Raw genomic sequence first — 17,630 nt, 5'->3', positions numbered from 1 at the left:
GCATCTCTTATCTCTCTATCATCTCCTATCTCTCTATCACGTCCTATCTATCAATCATCTCATCTCTATCATCTCCTATCTCTCTATCATCTCCTATCTATCATCTCCTATCTATCATCTCCTATCTCTCTATCATCTCCTATCTCTCATCTATCTTATTTCCTATCTATCATCTCATATCATCCAGCTTTCATCTTCTATCTCTCTATCATCTTCTATCTCTCTGTCATCTCCTATCTCTCTATCATCTCCTATCTCTCTATCATCTCCTGTCTCTCTATCATCTCCTATCTCTCTGTCATCTCCTGTCTCTCTATCATCTCCTGTCTCTCTATCATCTCCTATCTCTCTATCATCTCCCATCTCTCTATCATTTCCTATTTCTCTATCATCTCATATCATCTATCTTTCATCTCCCGTCTCTCTTTCATCTCCTGTCTCTCTATCATCTCCTGTCTCTTTCATCTCATATCTCTCTATCATTTCCTATCTATCATCTCCTGTCTCTCTATCATCTGCTATCTATCATCTCATATCATCTATCTTTCATCTTCTATCTCTCTCTCATCTCCTATCTCTTTCTTCTTCTGTCTCTCTTTCATCTCCTGTCTCTTTCTTCTCCTGTCTCTCTTTCATCTCCTCTCTTTCTTCTTCTGTCTCTCTATCTTCTTCTGTCTCTCTTTCATCTCCTGTCTCTCTTTCATCTCCTGTCTCTCTATCTTCTTCTGTCTCTCTATCATCCCCTGTCGCTCTTTCATCTCCTGTCTCTCTATCATCCCCTGTCTCTCTTTCATCTCCTGTCTCTCTTTCATCTCATATCTCTTTCATCTCCTGTCTCTCTATCATCCCCTGTCTCTCTTTCATCTCCGGTCTCTCTTTCATCTCATATCTCTTTCATCTCCTGTCTCTCTTTCATCTCCTGTCTCTCTTTCATCTCATATCTCTTTCATCTCCTGTCTCTCTATCATCTCCTGTCTCTCTATCATCTCCTGTCTCTCCATCATCTCCCGTCTCTCTTTCATCTCCTGTCTCTCTATCTTCTTCTGTCTCTCTGTCATCTCCTGTCTCTCTATCATCTCCCGTCTCTCTTTCATCTCCTGTCTCTCTGTCATCTCCTGTCTCTCATCTCCTGTCTCTCTTTCATCTCATATCTCTCTTTCATCTCCTGTTTCTCTTCCATCTCATATCTCTCTATCATCTATCCATCGTCTCTTATCTCTCTATCATCTCTTATCTCTCTATCATCTCCTATCTCTCTATCATCTCCTCTCTATCATCTCCTATCTCTCTATCATGTCCTATCTATCAATCATCTCCTATCTATCATATCATAGCTCCCTATCATCTCCTGTCTCTCTTTCATCTCATATCTCTCTATCATCTCCTGTTTCTCTTCCATCTCATATCTATCTATCATCTCCTGTCTCTCTAGCATCTCTTATCTCTCTATCATCTCCTATCTCTCTATCACGTCCTATCTATCAATCATCTCCTATCTATCATCTCATAGCTCTCTATCATCTCCTATATCTCTATCATCTCATGTCTATCATCTCCTATCTCTCTATCATCTCCTGTCTCTCTTTCATCTCCTGTCTCTCTTTCATCTCATATCTCTCTATCATCTCCTATCTCTCTATCATCTCCTATCTATCATCTCCTATCTATCATCTCCTATCTCTTTATCATCTCCTATCTCTCATCTATCTTATTTCCTATCATCTCATATCATCCAGCTTTCATCTTCTATCTCTCTATCATCTTCTATCTCTCTATCATCTCCTATCTCTCTATCATCTCCTATCTCTCTATCATCTCCTGTCTCTCTATCATCTCCTATCTCTCTGTCATCTCCTGTCTCTCTATCATCTCCTGTCTCTCTATCATCTCCTATCTCTCTATCATCTCCCATCTCTCTATCATCTCCTACCTCTCTATTATCTCATATCATCTATCTTTCATCTCCTGTCTCTCTTTCATCTCCTGTCTCTCTATCATCTCCTGTCTCTCTATCATCTCCTATCTATCATATCCTATCTCATCTATCTATCATTTCCTATCTATCATCTTCTGTCTCTCTATCATCTGCTATCTATCATCTCATATCATCTATCTTTCATCTTCTATCTCTCTCTCATCTCCTATCTCTTTCTTCTTCTGTCTCTCTTTCATCTCCTGTCTCTTTCTTCTACTGTCTCTCTTTCATCTCCTCTCTTTCTTCTTCTGTCTCTCTTTCATCTCCTGTCTCTCTTTCATCTCCTGTCTCTCTATCATCTCCTATCTCTCTATCATCTCCTATCTCTCTATCATCTGCTATCTATCTATCATCTCATATCTATCATCTCCTATCTCTCTATCATCTCCTGTCTCTCTATCATCTCCTGTCTCTCTATCATCTCCTGTCTCTCTTTCATCTCCTGTTTCTCTGTCATCTCCTGTCTCTCATCTCCTGTCTCTCTTTCATCTCATATCTCTCTTTCATCTCCTGTTTCTCTTCCATCTCATATCTCTCTATCATCTATCCATCGTCTCTTATCTCTCTATCATCTCTTATCTCTCTATCATCTCCTATCTCTCTATCATCTCCTGTCTATCATCTCCTATCTCTCTATCATGTCCTATCTATCAATCATCTCCTATCTATCATATCATAGCTCTCTATCATCTCCTATCTATCATCTCCTATCTATCATCTCCTATCTCTCTATGATCTCAAAGCTCTCCATCATCTCCTATATTTCTATCATCTCGTATCTATCATCTCCTGTCTCTATCATCTCCTGTCTCTCTATCATCTCCTGTCTCTCTATCATCTCCTGTCTCTCATCTCCTGTCTCTCTTTCATCTCATATCTCTCTATCATCTCCTGTTTCTCTTCCATCTCATATCTATCTATCATCTCCTGTCTCTCTAGCATCTCTTATCTCTCTATCATCTCCTATCTCTCTATCTATCAATCATCTCCTATCTATCATCTCATAGCTCTCTATCATCTCCTATCAATCATCTCCTATCTATCATCTCCTATCTATCATCTCCTATCTCTCTATCATCTCCTATCTGTAATCTATCTTATTTCCTATCTATCATCTCATATCATCCAGCTTTCATCTTCTATCTCTCTATCATCTTCTATCTCTCTGTCATCTCCTATCTCTCTATCATCTCCTATCTCTCTATCATCTCCTGTCTCTCTATCATCTCCTGTCTCTCTATCATCTCCTATCTCTCTATCATCTCCCATCTCTCTATCATCTCCTACCTCTCTATTATCTCATATCATCTATCTTTCATCTCCTGTCTCTCTTTCATCTCCTGTCTCTCTATCATCTCCTGTCTCTCTATCATCTCCTATCTATCATATCCTATCTCATCTATCTATCATTTCCTATCTATCATCTTCTGTCTCTCTATCATCTGCTATCTATCATCTCATATCATCTATCTTTCATCTTCTATCTCTCTCTCATCTCCTATCTCTTTCTTCTTCTGTCTCTCTTTCATCTCCTGTCTCTTTCTTCTACTGTCTCTCTTTCATCTCCTCTCTTTCTTCTTCTGTCTCTCTTTCATCTCCTGTCTCTCTTTCATCTCCTGTCTCTCTATCATCTCCTATCTCTCTATCATCTCCTATCTCTCTATCATCTGCTATCTATCTATCATCTCATATCTATCATCTCCTATCTCTCTATCATCTCCTGTCTCTCTATCATCTCCTGTCTCTCTATCATCTCCTGTCTCTCTTTCATCTCCTGTTTCTCTGTCATCTCCTGTCTCTCATCTCCTGTCTCTCTTTCATCTCATATCTCTCTTTCATCTCCTGTTTCTCTTCCATCTCATATCTCTCTATCATCTATCCATCGTCTCTTATCTCTCTATCATCTCTTATCTCTCTATCATCTCCTATCTCTCTATCATCTCCTGTCTATCATCTCCTATCTCTCTATCATGTCCTATCTATCAATCATCTCCTATCTATCATATCATAGCTCTCTATCATCTCCTATCTATCATCTCCTATCTATCATCTCCTATCTCTCTATGATCTCAAAGCTCTCCATCATCTCCTATATTTCTATCATCTCGTATCTATCATCTCCTGTCTCTATCATCTCCTGTCTCTCTATCATCTCCTGTCTCTCATCTCCTGTCTCTCTTTCATCTCATATCTCTCTATCATCTCCTGTTTCTCTTCCATCTCATATCTATCTATCATCTCCTGTCTCTCTAGCATCTCTTATCTCTCTATCATCTCCTATCTCTCTATCACGTCCTATCTATCAATCATCTCATCTCTATCATCTCCTATCTCTCTATCATCTCCTATCTATCATCTCCTATCTATCATCTCCTATCTCTCTATCATCTCCTATCTCTCATCTATCTTATTTCCTATCTATCATCTCATATCATCCAGCTTTCATCTTCTATCTCTCTATCATCTTCTATCTCTCTGTCATCTCCTGTCTCTCTATCATCTCCTATCTCTCTGTCATCTCCTGTCTCTCTATCATCTCCTGTCTCTCTATCATCTCCTATCTCTCTATCATCTCCCATCTCTCTATCATTTCCTATTTCTCTATCATCTCATATCATCTATCTTTCATCTCCCGTCTCTCTTTCATCTCCTGTCTCTCTATCATCTCCTGTCTCTTTCATCTCATATCTCTCTATCATTTCCTATCTATCATCTCCTGTCTCTCTATCATCTGCTATCTATCATCTCATATCATCTATCTTTCATCTTCTATCTCTCTCTCATCTCCTATCTCTTTCTTCTTCTGTCTCTCTTTCATCTCCTGTCTCTTTCTTCTCCTGTCTCTCTTTCATCTCCTCTCTTTCTTCTTCTGTCTCTCTATCTTCTTCTGTCTCTCTTTCATCTCCTGTCTCTCTTTCATCTCCTGTCTCTCTATCTTCTTCTGTCTCTCTATCATCCCCTGTCGCTCTTTCATCTCCTGTCTCTCTATCATCCCCTGTCTCTCTTTCATCTCCTGTCTCTCTTTCATCTCATATCTCTTTCATCTCCTGTCTCTCTATCATCCCCTGTCTCTCTTTCATCTCCGGTCTCTCTTTCATCTCATATCTCTTTCATCTCCTGTCTCTCTTTCATCTCCTGTCTCTCTTTCATCTCATATCTCTTTCATCTCCTGTCTCTCTATCATCTCCTGTCTCTCTATCATCTCATGTCTCTCTATCATCTCCTGTCTCTCCATCATCTCCCGTCTCTCTTTCATCTCCTGTCTCTCTATCATCTCCCATCTCTCTGTCATCTCATATCTCTCTATCATCTCCCATCTCTCGTTCATCTCCTGTCTCTCTTTCATCTCCTGTCTCTCTTTCATCTCATATCTCTCTTTCATCTCCTGTCTCTCTTTCATCTCATATCTCTCTATCATCTCCTGTCTCTCTATCATCTCCTGTCTCTCTATCATCTCCTGTCTCTCTTTCATCTCCTGTCTCTCTATCATCTCCTGTCTCTTTCATCTCCTTTTTCTGTAAATTGTTTTTAGTTTAATTCCCCTGCTATTGTTTCTCATTGTCTTTCTATCTGTCTTTCTCTGTCCTCTATCTCCCTGTATCCTTCTCCCTCTTCCTTCTCTCTGTGTTTAGAGACTGTTTCTCATTGTCTTTCTCTGTGCTCTATCTCCCTGTATCCTTCTCTCTCTTCCTTCTCTCTGTGTTTAGAGACTGTTTCTCATTGTCTTTCTCTGTCCTCTATTTCCCTGTATCCTTCTCTCTCTTCCTTCTCTCTGTGTTTAGAGACTGTTGCACATTGTGTAGTAGTTGGAAGTTGAAGGGCAGAGCAGCTAGCTTTAGACCAACTGTCCCTCAGTGGAGGTGGTGGGGGTAATCTTTTGGTTAGGTAAGCATTGCTGTGGTCGAGGAGTGGTCATGGTCCTGGCTATGGAGGACGCCTGTCCCAACGGGTTGGGGGTAGAGGTGGAGCCCCCTCCGGATGCAGGCGGGACGGGAGAGGCAGGCGGGACAGGAGAGGGGGTGGTTGGGTCCAGGGAGGGGGCGGCTGCTGAGCCCACAGAGGGGGCCAACACATCCGGAGGTAAGACTCTCAGTTGCCAGATAGTTATACTATGGAAAATATTTGTTGCCCGATATTAGTACAACAGAGAGAGTTATTGTTTCCAGCTAGATATGCCTTGCCAGCTATTCATTACCTTCCAGGGGAAAGATACTTTTGGACCGATATTTCAGAACTATTTGTGGGTTACGTAGTGTCTACTGTCCAGTCATTAGCGAAGAGAGACTTGCCTGTTCCAAAGTGCAAAGGCTGTTTTGGATAGGTATTTCATAACAGTTTGTGAGTGAAGGAAGGGATTGCTAGTTAGTATCACTATCCACAGGTCAGAGACTGTCAGGTATTTGTTGTGTACGTAGGTGAGGCAACGGGTTGCCAGATTGTGAGTGTTTGTTGACTTTTTTTTATTCCTGGACAGAGGAAGCATTTCGGAAAAGAGAAGTGAGTCATTGTACTGTACCACATGGTTTACGGGACATACGGGGAGAGAGGGAGAGAGAGAGAAATGGAGTGGAGAGAGGAAGAGGCAAGAAGAGAGAGAAATAAAATACTTTGCTGCTTCAGAATATTAATGAATTACAACGTACAATAGGAGATAAAAAAAAACCTTCCTCTACCCTCTATGCTAGAGAAAGACTAACTATGCTACCTTTTATAATACAGTGTAGTGTAAGTACATTGAAGATGCATTTGCAAGTGGAACAGTATTGGAGTGTTACTGTAGTAATTGTATATATTCTTATGCAAGTCATATTCAAGGATTATAAAGTATTTATGCCATCCCCCCACCCACGTCAGAGTACCATAGTGGAATGTATCCTTTGATCTGATGCACATATACTTATGCACACACACACACACACACACACACACACACACACACACACACACACACACACACACACACACACACACACACACACACACACACACACACACACACACACACACCACACACACACACACACACACTGAGGTTCAGTGAACTCTGTGAACAAACTCCTCTGGGGTACAAAAACATATTGGCTTGACCCAGAGGGAGAAGGTCAACCCAGAGATTAAGTTAACATAAATCTGCCACAGTTATCTCTTTCATAGTCAGTACTGCTTACAGTTGAAGTCAGAAGTTTACATACACTTCAGCCAAATACATTTAAACTCAGTTTTTCACAATTCCTGATATTTTATCCTAGTAGAAATTCCCTGTCTTAGGTCAGTTAGGATCACCACTTTATTTTAAGAATGTGAAATGTCAATATAATAGTAGAGATAATGATTTATTTCAGCTTTTATTTATTTCATCACATTCCCAGTGGGTCAGAAGTTTACATACACTCAATTAGCATTTGGTAGCATTGCCTTCAAATTGTTTATCTTGGGTCAAACATTTTGGGTAGCTTTCCACAAGTTTCCCACAATAACTCCTGACAGAGCATGTGGTCAAGGCCTCCTTGATTGCACACGCTTTTTCAGTTCTGTCCACAGATTTTCTATAGAATTGAGGTCAGGGCTTTGTGATGGCCACTCCAATACCTTGACTTTGTTGTCCTTTAGCCATTTTGCCACAACTTTGGAAGTATGCTTGGGGTCATTGTCCATTTGGAAGACCCATTTGCGACCAAGCTTTAACTTCCTGACTGATGTCTTGAGATGTTGCTTCAATATATCCACATAATTTTTCATTCTCATGATGCCATCTATTTTGTGAAGTGCACCAGTCCCTCCTCCAGCAAAGCACCCCCACATCATGATGCTGCCACCCCCGTGCTTCACGATTGGGATGGTGTTCTTTGGCTTGCAAGCCTCCTCCTTTTTCCTCCAAACATAACGATGGTCATTATGGCCAAACAGTTCTATTTTGTTTCATCAGACCAGAGGACATTTCACCAAAAAGTTAGATCTTTGTCCCCATGTGCAGTTGCAAACCGTAGTCTGGCTTTTTTATGCATTTTTGGAGCAGTGGCTTCTTCCTTGCTGAGCGGCCTTTCAAGTTATGTCGATATTGGACTCGTTTTACTGTGGATATAAATACTTTTGTACCTGTTTCCTCCAGCATCTTCACATGGTCCTTTGCTGTTGTTCTGCTATTGATTTGCACTTTTCACACCAAAGTACGTTCATCACCAGGAGACAGAACGCGTCTCCTTCTTGAGCGGTATGACGGCTGCGTGGTCCCATGGTGTAAACAATTGTAGGAAATATTTATTGTGTCATGCTTGTGTCAAAGTAGATGTCCTAACCGACTTGCCAAAACTATAGTTTGTTAACAAGGAATTTGTGGAGTGGTTGAAAAACAAGTTTTAATGACTCTACCTTAAGTGTATGTAAAGTTCAGACTTCAACTGTATTTACACTAAGTAGATCCAAAGCACACAAACGTCTGTCTAAATGTCTTTGTGACATATGACAGAGAAACGTAGGTTCTTCTTGTTCAGTCACGCTGCCTTGGAGACACATCCCAACACACACAAACAGACACACACACACCCCAACACACACAAACACACACACCCCAACACACACACACTCACACCCCAACACACACACACACACACACACACACACACATGTAATAACACATAACAACAGAGACACACATCCCAACAGTTATGTGTTCCTTTAGGGCGAACTTGCAAGTGGGTGTGGAGTCACACTTTTATGTGGGGAATGTGGGTAGCTACATGTGATAGCTTTTGGTGGCCCAGGATTTGCATGCTGTACGTCTGCCTGTCTGTCTGTATGTCTGTCTGTCTGACCGTCTGTCTGTGCGACAGCGCGTGTGCGTGCTTACGTGTGTGGTCTTTGTATTGGAGTCATGGACAGTATAATTTGTGTGTGTTTATGTCTATAGGAGAGCTTGAAAGGGGGATTATGTCTCTGTGTGTGTGGGGGGGGGGGGGGGGGGATTAACTGTAATCAAGGGGATGGTTTAATGGTTGTTTTTGTGGGTGTGGGTGGGTGTAATTGATAGTCTGGTTTGGAACTGTGTGCTTTGTTGGTAGACTATGAGTTAGACTATGAGTTAGACTATGAGTTAGACTATGAGTTACACTATGAGTTACACTATGAGTTACACTATGAGTTAGAGATTTAGAGATGGAGTTAGAGATAGCGATGGAGTTAGCGATATAGATGGAGTTGGAGATATACAGTTAGAGATATACAAACACAAACACACCCCACAGAGCCCCAGGACAGCAGCACAATTAGACCCAACCAAATCACGAGAAAACAAAAAGATAATTACTTGACACATTGGAAAGAATTAACAAAAAAACAGAGCAAACTAGTATGCTATTTGGCCCTAAACAGAGAGTACACAGTGACAGAATACCTGACCACTGTGACTGACCCAAAATTAAGGAAAGCTTTGACTATGTACAGACTCAGTGAGCATAGCCTTGCTATTGAGAAAGGCCGCCGTAGGCAGACATGGCTCTCAAGAGAAGACAGGCTATGTGCTCACTGCCCACAAAATGAGGTGGAAACTGAGCTGCACTTCCTAACCTCCTGCCCAATGTATGACCATATTAGAGAGACATATTTCCCTCAGATTACACAGATCCACAAAGAATTCGAAAACAAATCCAAATTTGAAAAACTCCCATATCTACTGGGTGAAATTCCACAGTGTGCCATCACAGCAGCAAGATTTGTGACCTGTTGCCACGAGAAAAGGGCAACCAGTGAAGAACACACACCATTGTAAATACAACCCATATTTATGCTTATTTATTTTATCTTGTGTCCTTTAACCATTTGTACATTGTTAAAACACTGTATATATATATAATATGACATTTGTAATGTCTTTACTGTTTTGAAACCTCTGTATGTGTAATGTTTACTGTTAATTTTTGTTGTTTTTCACTTTATATATTCACTTTGTATGTTGTCTACCTCACTTGCTTTGGCAATGTTAACACATGTTTCCCATGCCAATAAAGCCCTTGAATTGAATTGAATTGAATTGATATTGAGTTAGTTAGATATATAGAGTAAGAGATATAGAGATAGACATGGAGTTAGAGATAGAGATGACTTAGAGATATAGAGATGGAGTTAGAGATGAGTTAGAGATATAGAGTTAGTGATAGAGATGAGATAGAGATGGTGTTAGAGAAATAGATGGAGTTAGAGATAGAGATGGAGTTAGAGATGGAGTTAGAGATAAATATAGCGTTAGAGATGGTGATAGAGATGGGGTTAGGGATAGAGATGGAGTTAGAGATATAGAGTTAAGAGTTAAAGATAAATATAGAGTTAGAGATGGAGTTAGAGATAGAGATGGAGTTAGGGATAAATATAGAGTTAGAGATGGAGTTAGAGATAGAGATGGTGTTAGAGATATACAATTAGAGATGGAGTTGGAGATAGAGATGGAGTTAGAGATATAGAGTTAAGAGTTAGAGATAAATATGGAGATGGAGTTAGAGATAGAGATGGAGTTAGAGATATAGAGGTAGAGATAGAAATAAAGTTAGGGATAGAGATGGAGTTAGAGATAAATATAGAAATAGAGATGGAGTTAGAGATATAGAGTTAGAGATGGAGTTAGAGATGGAGTTAGAGATAGAGATGGAGTTAGAGATATAGAATTAGAGATGGAGTTAGAGATATAGATGGAGTTATAGATATAGAGTTAAGAGTTAGAGATAAATATAGCATTAGAGATGAGGTTAGAGATGGAGTTAGGGATACAGATGGCGTTAGAGATGGGGTTTGAGATATAGAGTTAACAGTTAGAGATAAATATAGAGTTAGAGATGGAGTTAGAGATAGAAATAGAGTATGGAGTTAGAGATAGAGATGGAGTTAGAGATATAGAGTTTGGAGTTAGAGATAAATATAGAGTTAGAGATGGAGATGGAGTTAGGGATAGAGATGGAGTTAGAGATGGAGATGAGTTAGAGATTGAGGAATAGTGTTAGAGAGAGAGAGTATGAGTGTGTTTTTATATACTCTGTTTAGTGTTTATACTCTGTATGGGTCTGCGTGCTGTACATGTGTGGATATGATTTGGAGTTGTTTTTATGGGCATTCTGTTATCATAAAACCATGGTGAAAAGTCTACTCCAAAGATGTTTTCAGTTGTCCCCTTATTAACATTCCATGACTCACACAAGGCCTGTAACATCAATACATAAAGCATGTTTTTGTGGGTGTGGTTTCTAGGCAAAACTGTAGTATTGTCACTTTCTTAGTCAGCTGTTTCTGACCTTGGCACCTCCACCTGATCACATATGCTTATGACCCTTTCTCACCCCAGTGTGTGTGAATGACTGCATATATTTTTCATATGCATGATCTAACGATAAGTTATACGCCTGTATGTAGAGGTAACTGCCAAAATAAAGGAAACACCAACATAAAGTGTCTTAATAGGGTGTTGGGCACCACGAGCCAGAACAGCTTTAATGCTCCTTAGCGTAGATTCTACAAGTGTCTGAAACTCTACTGGGGATGCGACACCATTCTTCTAAGATAAATTCCATAATTTGGTGTTTTGTTGATGGAAAATGCTGCCTCACATCGCTCCAGAATCTCCCGTTCGTGTTCAATTGGGTTGAGATCTGGTGACTGAGATACACTGTAACAACTGTTTGAAGAACAGGTACATGTTTATGATATATATATATATATATATATATATATATATATATATATATTTTTTTTTTTTTTTTTACCCAGTTTTCTCCCCAATTTCGTGGTATCCAATTGTTTTTTTAGTAGCTACTATCTTGTCTCATCGCTACTCCCGTACGGGCTCGGGAGAGACGAAGGTTGAAAGTCATGCTTCCTCCGATACACAACCCAACCAGCCGTACTGCTTCTTAACACAGCGCGCATCCAACCCGGAAGCCAGCCGCACCAATGTGTCGGAGGAAACACCGTGCACCTGGCAACCTTGGTTAGCGCGCACTGCGCCGGCCCGCCACTGGAGTCGCTGGTGCGCGATGAGACAAGGACATCCCTACCGGGCAACCCCTCCCTAACCCGGGCGACGCTAGGCCAATTGTGCGTTGCCCCACGGACCTCCCGGTCGCGGTCGGTTACGACAGAGCCTGGGCGCGAACCCAGGGACTCTGATGGCACAGCTGGCGCTGCAGTACCACTGCGCCACCCGGGAGGCCGTGTTCATGATTTTTAATCAAACTGAACACTAGAACAAAAAATAACAAAGCGGCACAAACGAAACAGTTCTGTCTGGTGCCGACACACAAAACAGAAAATAACTACCCACAAAACACAGGTGGGGGAAAAGGCTACCTAAATATGGTTCTCATTTAGAGACAACGATAGACAGCTGCCTCTGATTGAGAACCACACCCGGCCAAACACAGAAATAGGAAACATAGAACACAAAACATAGAATGCCCACCCCAACTCACGCCCTGACCAAACCAAAATAGAGACATAAAAAGGATCTTTAAGGTCAGTGCGTGACAGTACCCCCCCCCCCCCAAAGGTGCGGACTCCGACCGCGAAACCTAAACTTATAGGGGAGGTCAGAGGGTAGGCATCTATCCGCGGTGGCGGCTCTGGTGCGGGACGTGGACTCCGCTCCACCTTAGGCTTGGCCCACTTAGGTGGCGCCTCTGGAGCGGGGACCCTCGCCGCTGACCCCGGACAGGAGGGCGACTCTGGCAGCGCCGGACAGGAGGGCGAGACGGTAGAAGGAGAGAGAGACGGGTAGAAGGAGAGAGAGAGACGGTAGAAGGAGAGAGAGACTGGTAGAAGGAGAGAGGGACGGGTAGAAGGAGAGAGAGACGGTAGAAGGAGAGAGAGACGGGTAGAAGGAGAGAGAGACTGGTAGAAGGAGAGAGAGACTGGTAGAAGGAGAGAGCGACGGGTAGAAGGAGAGAGAGACGGGTAGAAGGAGAGAGAGACGGGTAGAAGGAGAGAGAGACGGTAGAAGGAGAGAGAGACGGGTAGAAGGAGAGAGAGACGGGTAAAAGGAGAGAGAGACGGGTAAAAGGAGAGAGAGACGGGTAAAAGGAGAGAGAGACGGGTAGAAGGAGAGAGAGACGGTAGAAGGAGAGAGAGACGGTAGAAGGAGAGAGAGACTGGTAGAAGGAGAGGGAGACTGGTAGAAGGAGAGAGAGAGACTGGTAGAAGGAGAGAGAGATGGGTAGAAGGAGAGAGAGACGGTAGAAGGAGAGAGAGACGGGTAGAAGGAGAGAGAGACGGTAGAAGGAGAGAGAGACGGGTAGAAGGAGAGAGAGACGGTAGAAGGAGAGAGAGACGGGTAGAAGGAGAGAGAGACGGGTAGAAGGAGAGAGAGACTGGTAGAAGGAGAGAGAGACTGGTAGAAGGAGAGAGAGACTGGTAAAAGAAGAGAGAGACGGTAGAAGGAGAGAGAGACGGTAGAAGGAGAGAGAGACGGGTAGAAGGAGAGAGAGACTGGTAGAAGGAGAGAGAGACGGTAGAAGAAGAGAGAGACGAGTAGAAGGAGAGAGAGACTGGTAGAAGGAGAGAGAGACTGGTAGAAGGAGAGAGAGACGGTAGAAGAAGAGAGAGACGGGTAGAAGGAGAGAGAGACTGGTAGAAGGAGAGAGAGACGGGTAGAAGGAGAGAGAGACTGGTAGAAGGAGAGAGAGACTGGTAGAAGGAGAGAGAGACTGGTAGAAGGAGAGAGAGACGGTAGAAGGAGAGAGAGACGGGTAGAAGGAGAGAGAGATGGGTAGAAGGAGAGAGAGATGGGTAGAAGGAGAGAGAGAGTGGAGGAGAAAATGTGAGGGTGTCATTTTCTTCATGGCTTTACATATGAATATGCACACACACACACACACACACCTCCACAGGGCTGTAAGTGTATTACAGGGGGTGTGAGACCCTCTGTTTAAGATCCCAGTGCCATGATGCCTGCCTCGTCTACACCTCTCTCCTTGTCAGGACAACAGGGTCAGAGGAGTCTTCATCTCAGGACGGGACTGAAATGTAGATGATTAGAAAGAACATGTAAACGTATCAAACCATTCTGTCTGGTGGACTTCTGGATTCAAGTATTTTTTCATTGAAGAACTTGTGGGATAAAAAACGGTTAGATATTGATTGTCTCATTTACAAGGGCAGATGGACGAGCTTCGGCTCGAAACCAAACTACAGAGAAACTGAAGAGAAACTGATTTGTGTGTCCATGTTTTATTTTCTAGGCACTCTTTTGTCTGACAGAATTGCACAGTTTTGATTGCTGTGATATACAGTATCAACTGCAGTGAATGGGACTGGTCTATAGAACTACACTGAAGTAAAGTGAATAAACTATAGTCATGACAACAAATCTGAACTCGTCAAGAGGGGTCGCAGTGTCCCGCGGGTCTGTTTACCCACATCCATACCCACACATGCAGTCAGCGCCGGCCCTAGCCTTTTGGGGGTCCTAAGCGAAATTCTGTCACTTTGCGAGCAAAACATGTTAGCGGCCCCTCTCTTGACAGTGGTTTTAGAGTTCATTTCCTGCAGTTCTACATGTTTTGCCATGGGGTGGAGAGAAAATGGTACAGTTTAAAGCCAGTTTGGTGCAATTATACACATTGCCATGGAGCAGAAAGAAGATTTTGCACTTTTATAGCTAATTTCATGCAATTCTAAAAATGTTGCCATGGGGCAGAGAGAAAAATGACCAGTTTTACAGCTAATCTCCTGCAATTCTACAGATTTTACCATAGGGTGGAGAGAAATGTTTGCAGTTTTTAATATGATATTTGATATCTGGGTGAGAGTGACAGTGGGGGGCTCTCCGGGCGGTAATTCGATCCTGATTACCACAAGTTTAGGCAGCTAGACACTAGACTAACTTACCAATCTAAAAATACATGGCGGACATGGGCTAATTGAGTGATTATCAGTGACATAATAACAAGAGGAAAACTGCTGATTCTAACTCAACAGTAAGTTGAGACCCCGACTGAGTTCCTAAACATTTGTAATTATGAGGAAATGTATCAGCTGGCCTACAAAAGGGAGGCGGGGCCGGCAGTCGTTCATCGCTGATCTACAGTGTGACTTCCTCACTCCCTTTATCTCTGTTTTCCATATCTACAGTAACTAACACCTCTCCCTCCCCTCTCTCTTTCCCTTCCTCTCTCCACCACTCTCTCCCTCTTCCCGCTCTCTCTCCCCTCCCCCCACAGCGATGCAGCAGGTGTTGGATAACCTGGGGGAGCTGCCCACCTCCACGGGGGCCAAAGACATCGACCTCATCTTCCTCAGAGGAATCATGGAGAGTCCCATTGTACGGTCACTCTCCAAGGTAGCAGATACACATAGGGGAAGAACACACAGAGATTGACTCCCACACAGAGACTGACTCCCACACTGAGAATGACTACCACACTGAGACTGACTCACACACTGAGACTGACTCACACACTGAGACTGACTCACACACTGAGAATGACTCACACACTGAGAATGACTCCCACACTGAGACTGACTCACACACTGAGAATGACTCACACACTAAGACTAACTCCCACACTAAGACTGACTCACACACTGAGACTGACTCACACACTGAGAATGACTCACACACTAAGACTAACTCCCACACTGAGACTGACTCACACACTGAGAATGACTCACACACTGAGACTGACTCACAAACTAAGATTAACTCCCACACTGAGACTGACTCACACACTGAGACTGACTCACACACTGAGAATGACTCACACACTGAGACTGACTCACACACTAAGACTAACTCCCACACTGAGACTGACTCACACACTGAGAATGACTCCCACACTGAGACTGACTCACACACTGAGAATGACTCACACTGAGACTGACCCACACACTGAGACTGACTCACACACTGAGACTGAATCACACACTGAGAATGACTCACACTGAGAATGACTCACACACTGAGACTGACTCTCACACTGAGAATGACTCACACACTGAGACTGACTCCCACACTGGGAATGACTCACACACTGAGAATGACTCACACACTAAGACTAACTCCCACACTGAGAATGACTCACACACTGAGAATGACTCACACACTAAGACTAACTCCCACACTGAGAATGACTCACACACTAAGACTAACTCCCACACTGAGAATGACTCACACACTAAGACTAACTCCCACACTGAGAATGACTCACACACTAAGACTAACTCCCACACTGAGACTGACTCACACACTGAGACTGACTTACACACTGAGAATGACTCACACACTGAGACTAACTCCCACACTAAGACTAACTCCCACACTGAGAATGACTCACACACTGAGAATGACTCACACACTGAGACTGACTCACACACTGAGACTGACTCACACACTGAGAATGACTCACACACTGAGACTGACTCACACACTAAGACTAACTCCCACACTGAGACTGACTCACACACTGAGACTGACTCCCACACTGAGACTGACTCACACACAGAGACTGACTCACACACTGAGACTGACTCACACACTGAGAATGACTCACACACTGAGAATGACTCCCACACTGAGACTAACTCCCACACTGAGACTGACTCACACACTAAGATTAACTCCCACACTGAGAATGACTCACACACTGAGACTGACTCACACACTGAGACTGACTCACACACTGAGAATGACTCACACACTGAGACTGACTCACACACTAAGACTAACTCCCACACTGAGACTGACTCACACACTGAGAATGACTCCCACACTGAGACTGACTCACACACTGAGAATGACTCACACACCGAGACTGACCCACACACTGAGACTGACTCACACACTGAGACTGAATCACACACTGAGAATGACTCACACTGAGAATGACTCACACACTGAGACTGACTCTCACACTGAGAATGACTCACACACTGAGACTGACTCCCACACTGGGAATGACTCACACACTGCGAATGACTCACACACTAAGACTAACTCCCACACTGAGAATGACTCACACACTGAGAATGACTCACACACTAAGACTAACTCCCACACTGAGAATGACTCACACACTAAGACTAACTCCCACACTGAGAATGACTCACACACTAAGACTAACTCCCACACTGAGAATGACTCACACACTAAGACTAACTCCCACACTGAGACTGACTCACACACTGAGACTGACTTACACACTGAGAATGACTCACACACTGAGAATGACTCACACACTGAGACTCACACACTGAGACTGACTTACACACTGAGAATGACTCACACACTGAGAATGACTCACACACTAAGACTGACTCACACACTGAGACTGACTCACACACTGAGAATGACTCACACACTGAGACTAACTCCCACACTAAGACTAACTCCCACACTGAGAATGACTCACACACTGAGAATGACTCACACACTGAGACTGACTCACACACTGAGACTGACTCACACACTGAGAATGACTCACACACTGAGACTGACTCACACACTAAGACTAACTCCCACACTGAGACTGACTCACACACTGAGACTGACTCCCACACTGAGACTGACTCACACACAGAGACTGACTCACACACTGAGACTGACTCACACACTGAGAATGACTCACACACTGAGACTGACTCCCACACTGAGACTGACTCACACACTAAGATTAACTCCCACACT

At 43.1% G+C, this 17,630-nt stretch overlaps 1 protein-coding gene across 5 annotated transcripts in view; it reads left to right on the top strand.

Annotated features, from left to right (window-relative positions):
- LOC139373730 (protein PALS2-like) overlaps positions 1-17,630 on the top strand; it is an 86,559-nt gene that overhangs the window by 45,092 nt on the left and 23,837 nt on the right. For 2 of the 5 annotated variants that reach the window (XM_071114641.1, XM_071114642.1), the window contains one exon: positions 15,169-15,287. In XM_071114641.1, coding sequence (XP_070970742.1) covers positions 15,169-15,287 — 119 coding nt within the window. Of the gene's footprint in view, positions 1-5,889; positions 6,056-15,168; positions 15,288-17,630 lie in introns of those variants that run through there. The other 3 variants (XM_071114644.1, XM_071114643.1, XM_071114640.1) reach the window with 2 other exon arrangements.

Source organism: Oncorhynchus clarkii, chromosome 18 (genome assembly GCF_045791955.1).
Source record: "Oncorhynchus clarkii lewisi isolate Uvic-CL-2024 chromosome 18, UVic_Ocla_1.0, whole genome shotgun sequence".
Lineage (NCBI taxonomy): Eukaryota > Metazoa > Chordata > Actinopteri > Salmoniformes > Salmonidae > Oncorhynchus > Oncorhynchus clarkii.
Note: the sequence above shows the minus strand (reverse complement) of the source record. Positions and strands in the feature narration are given on the sequence as shown.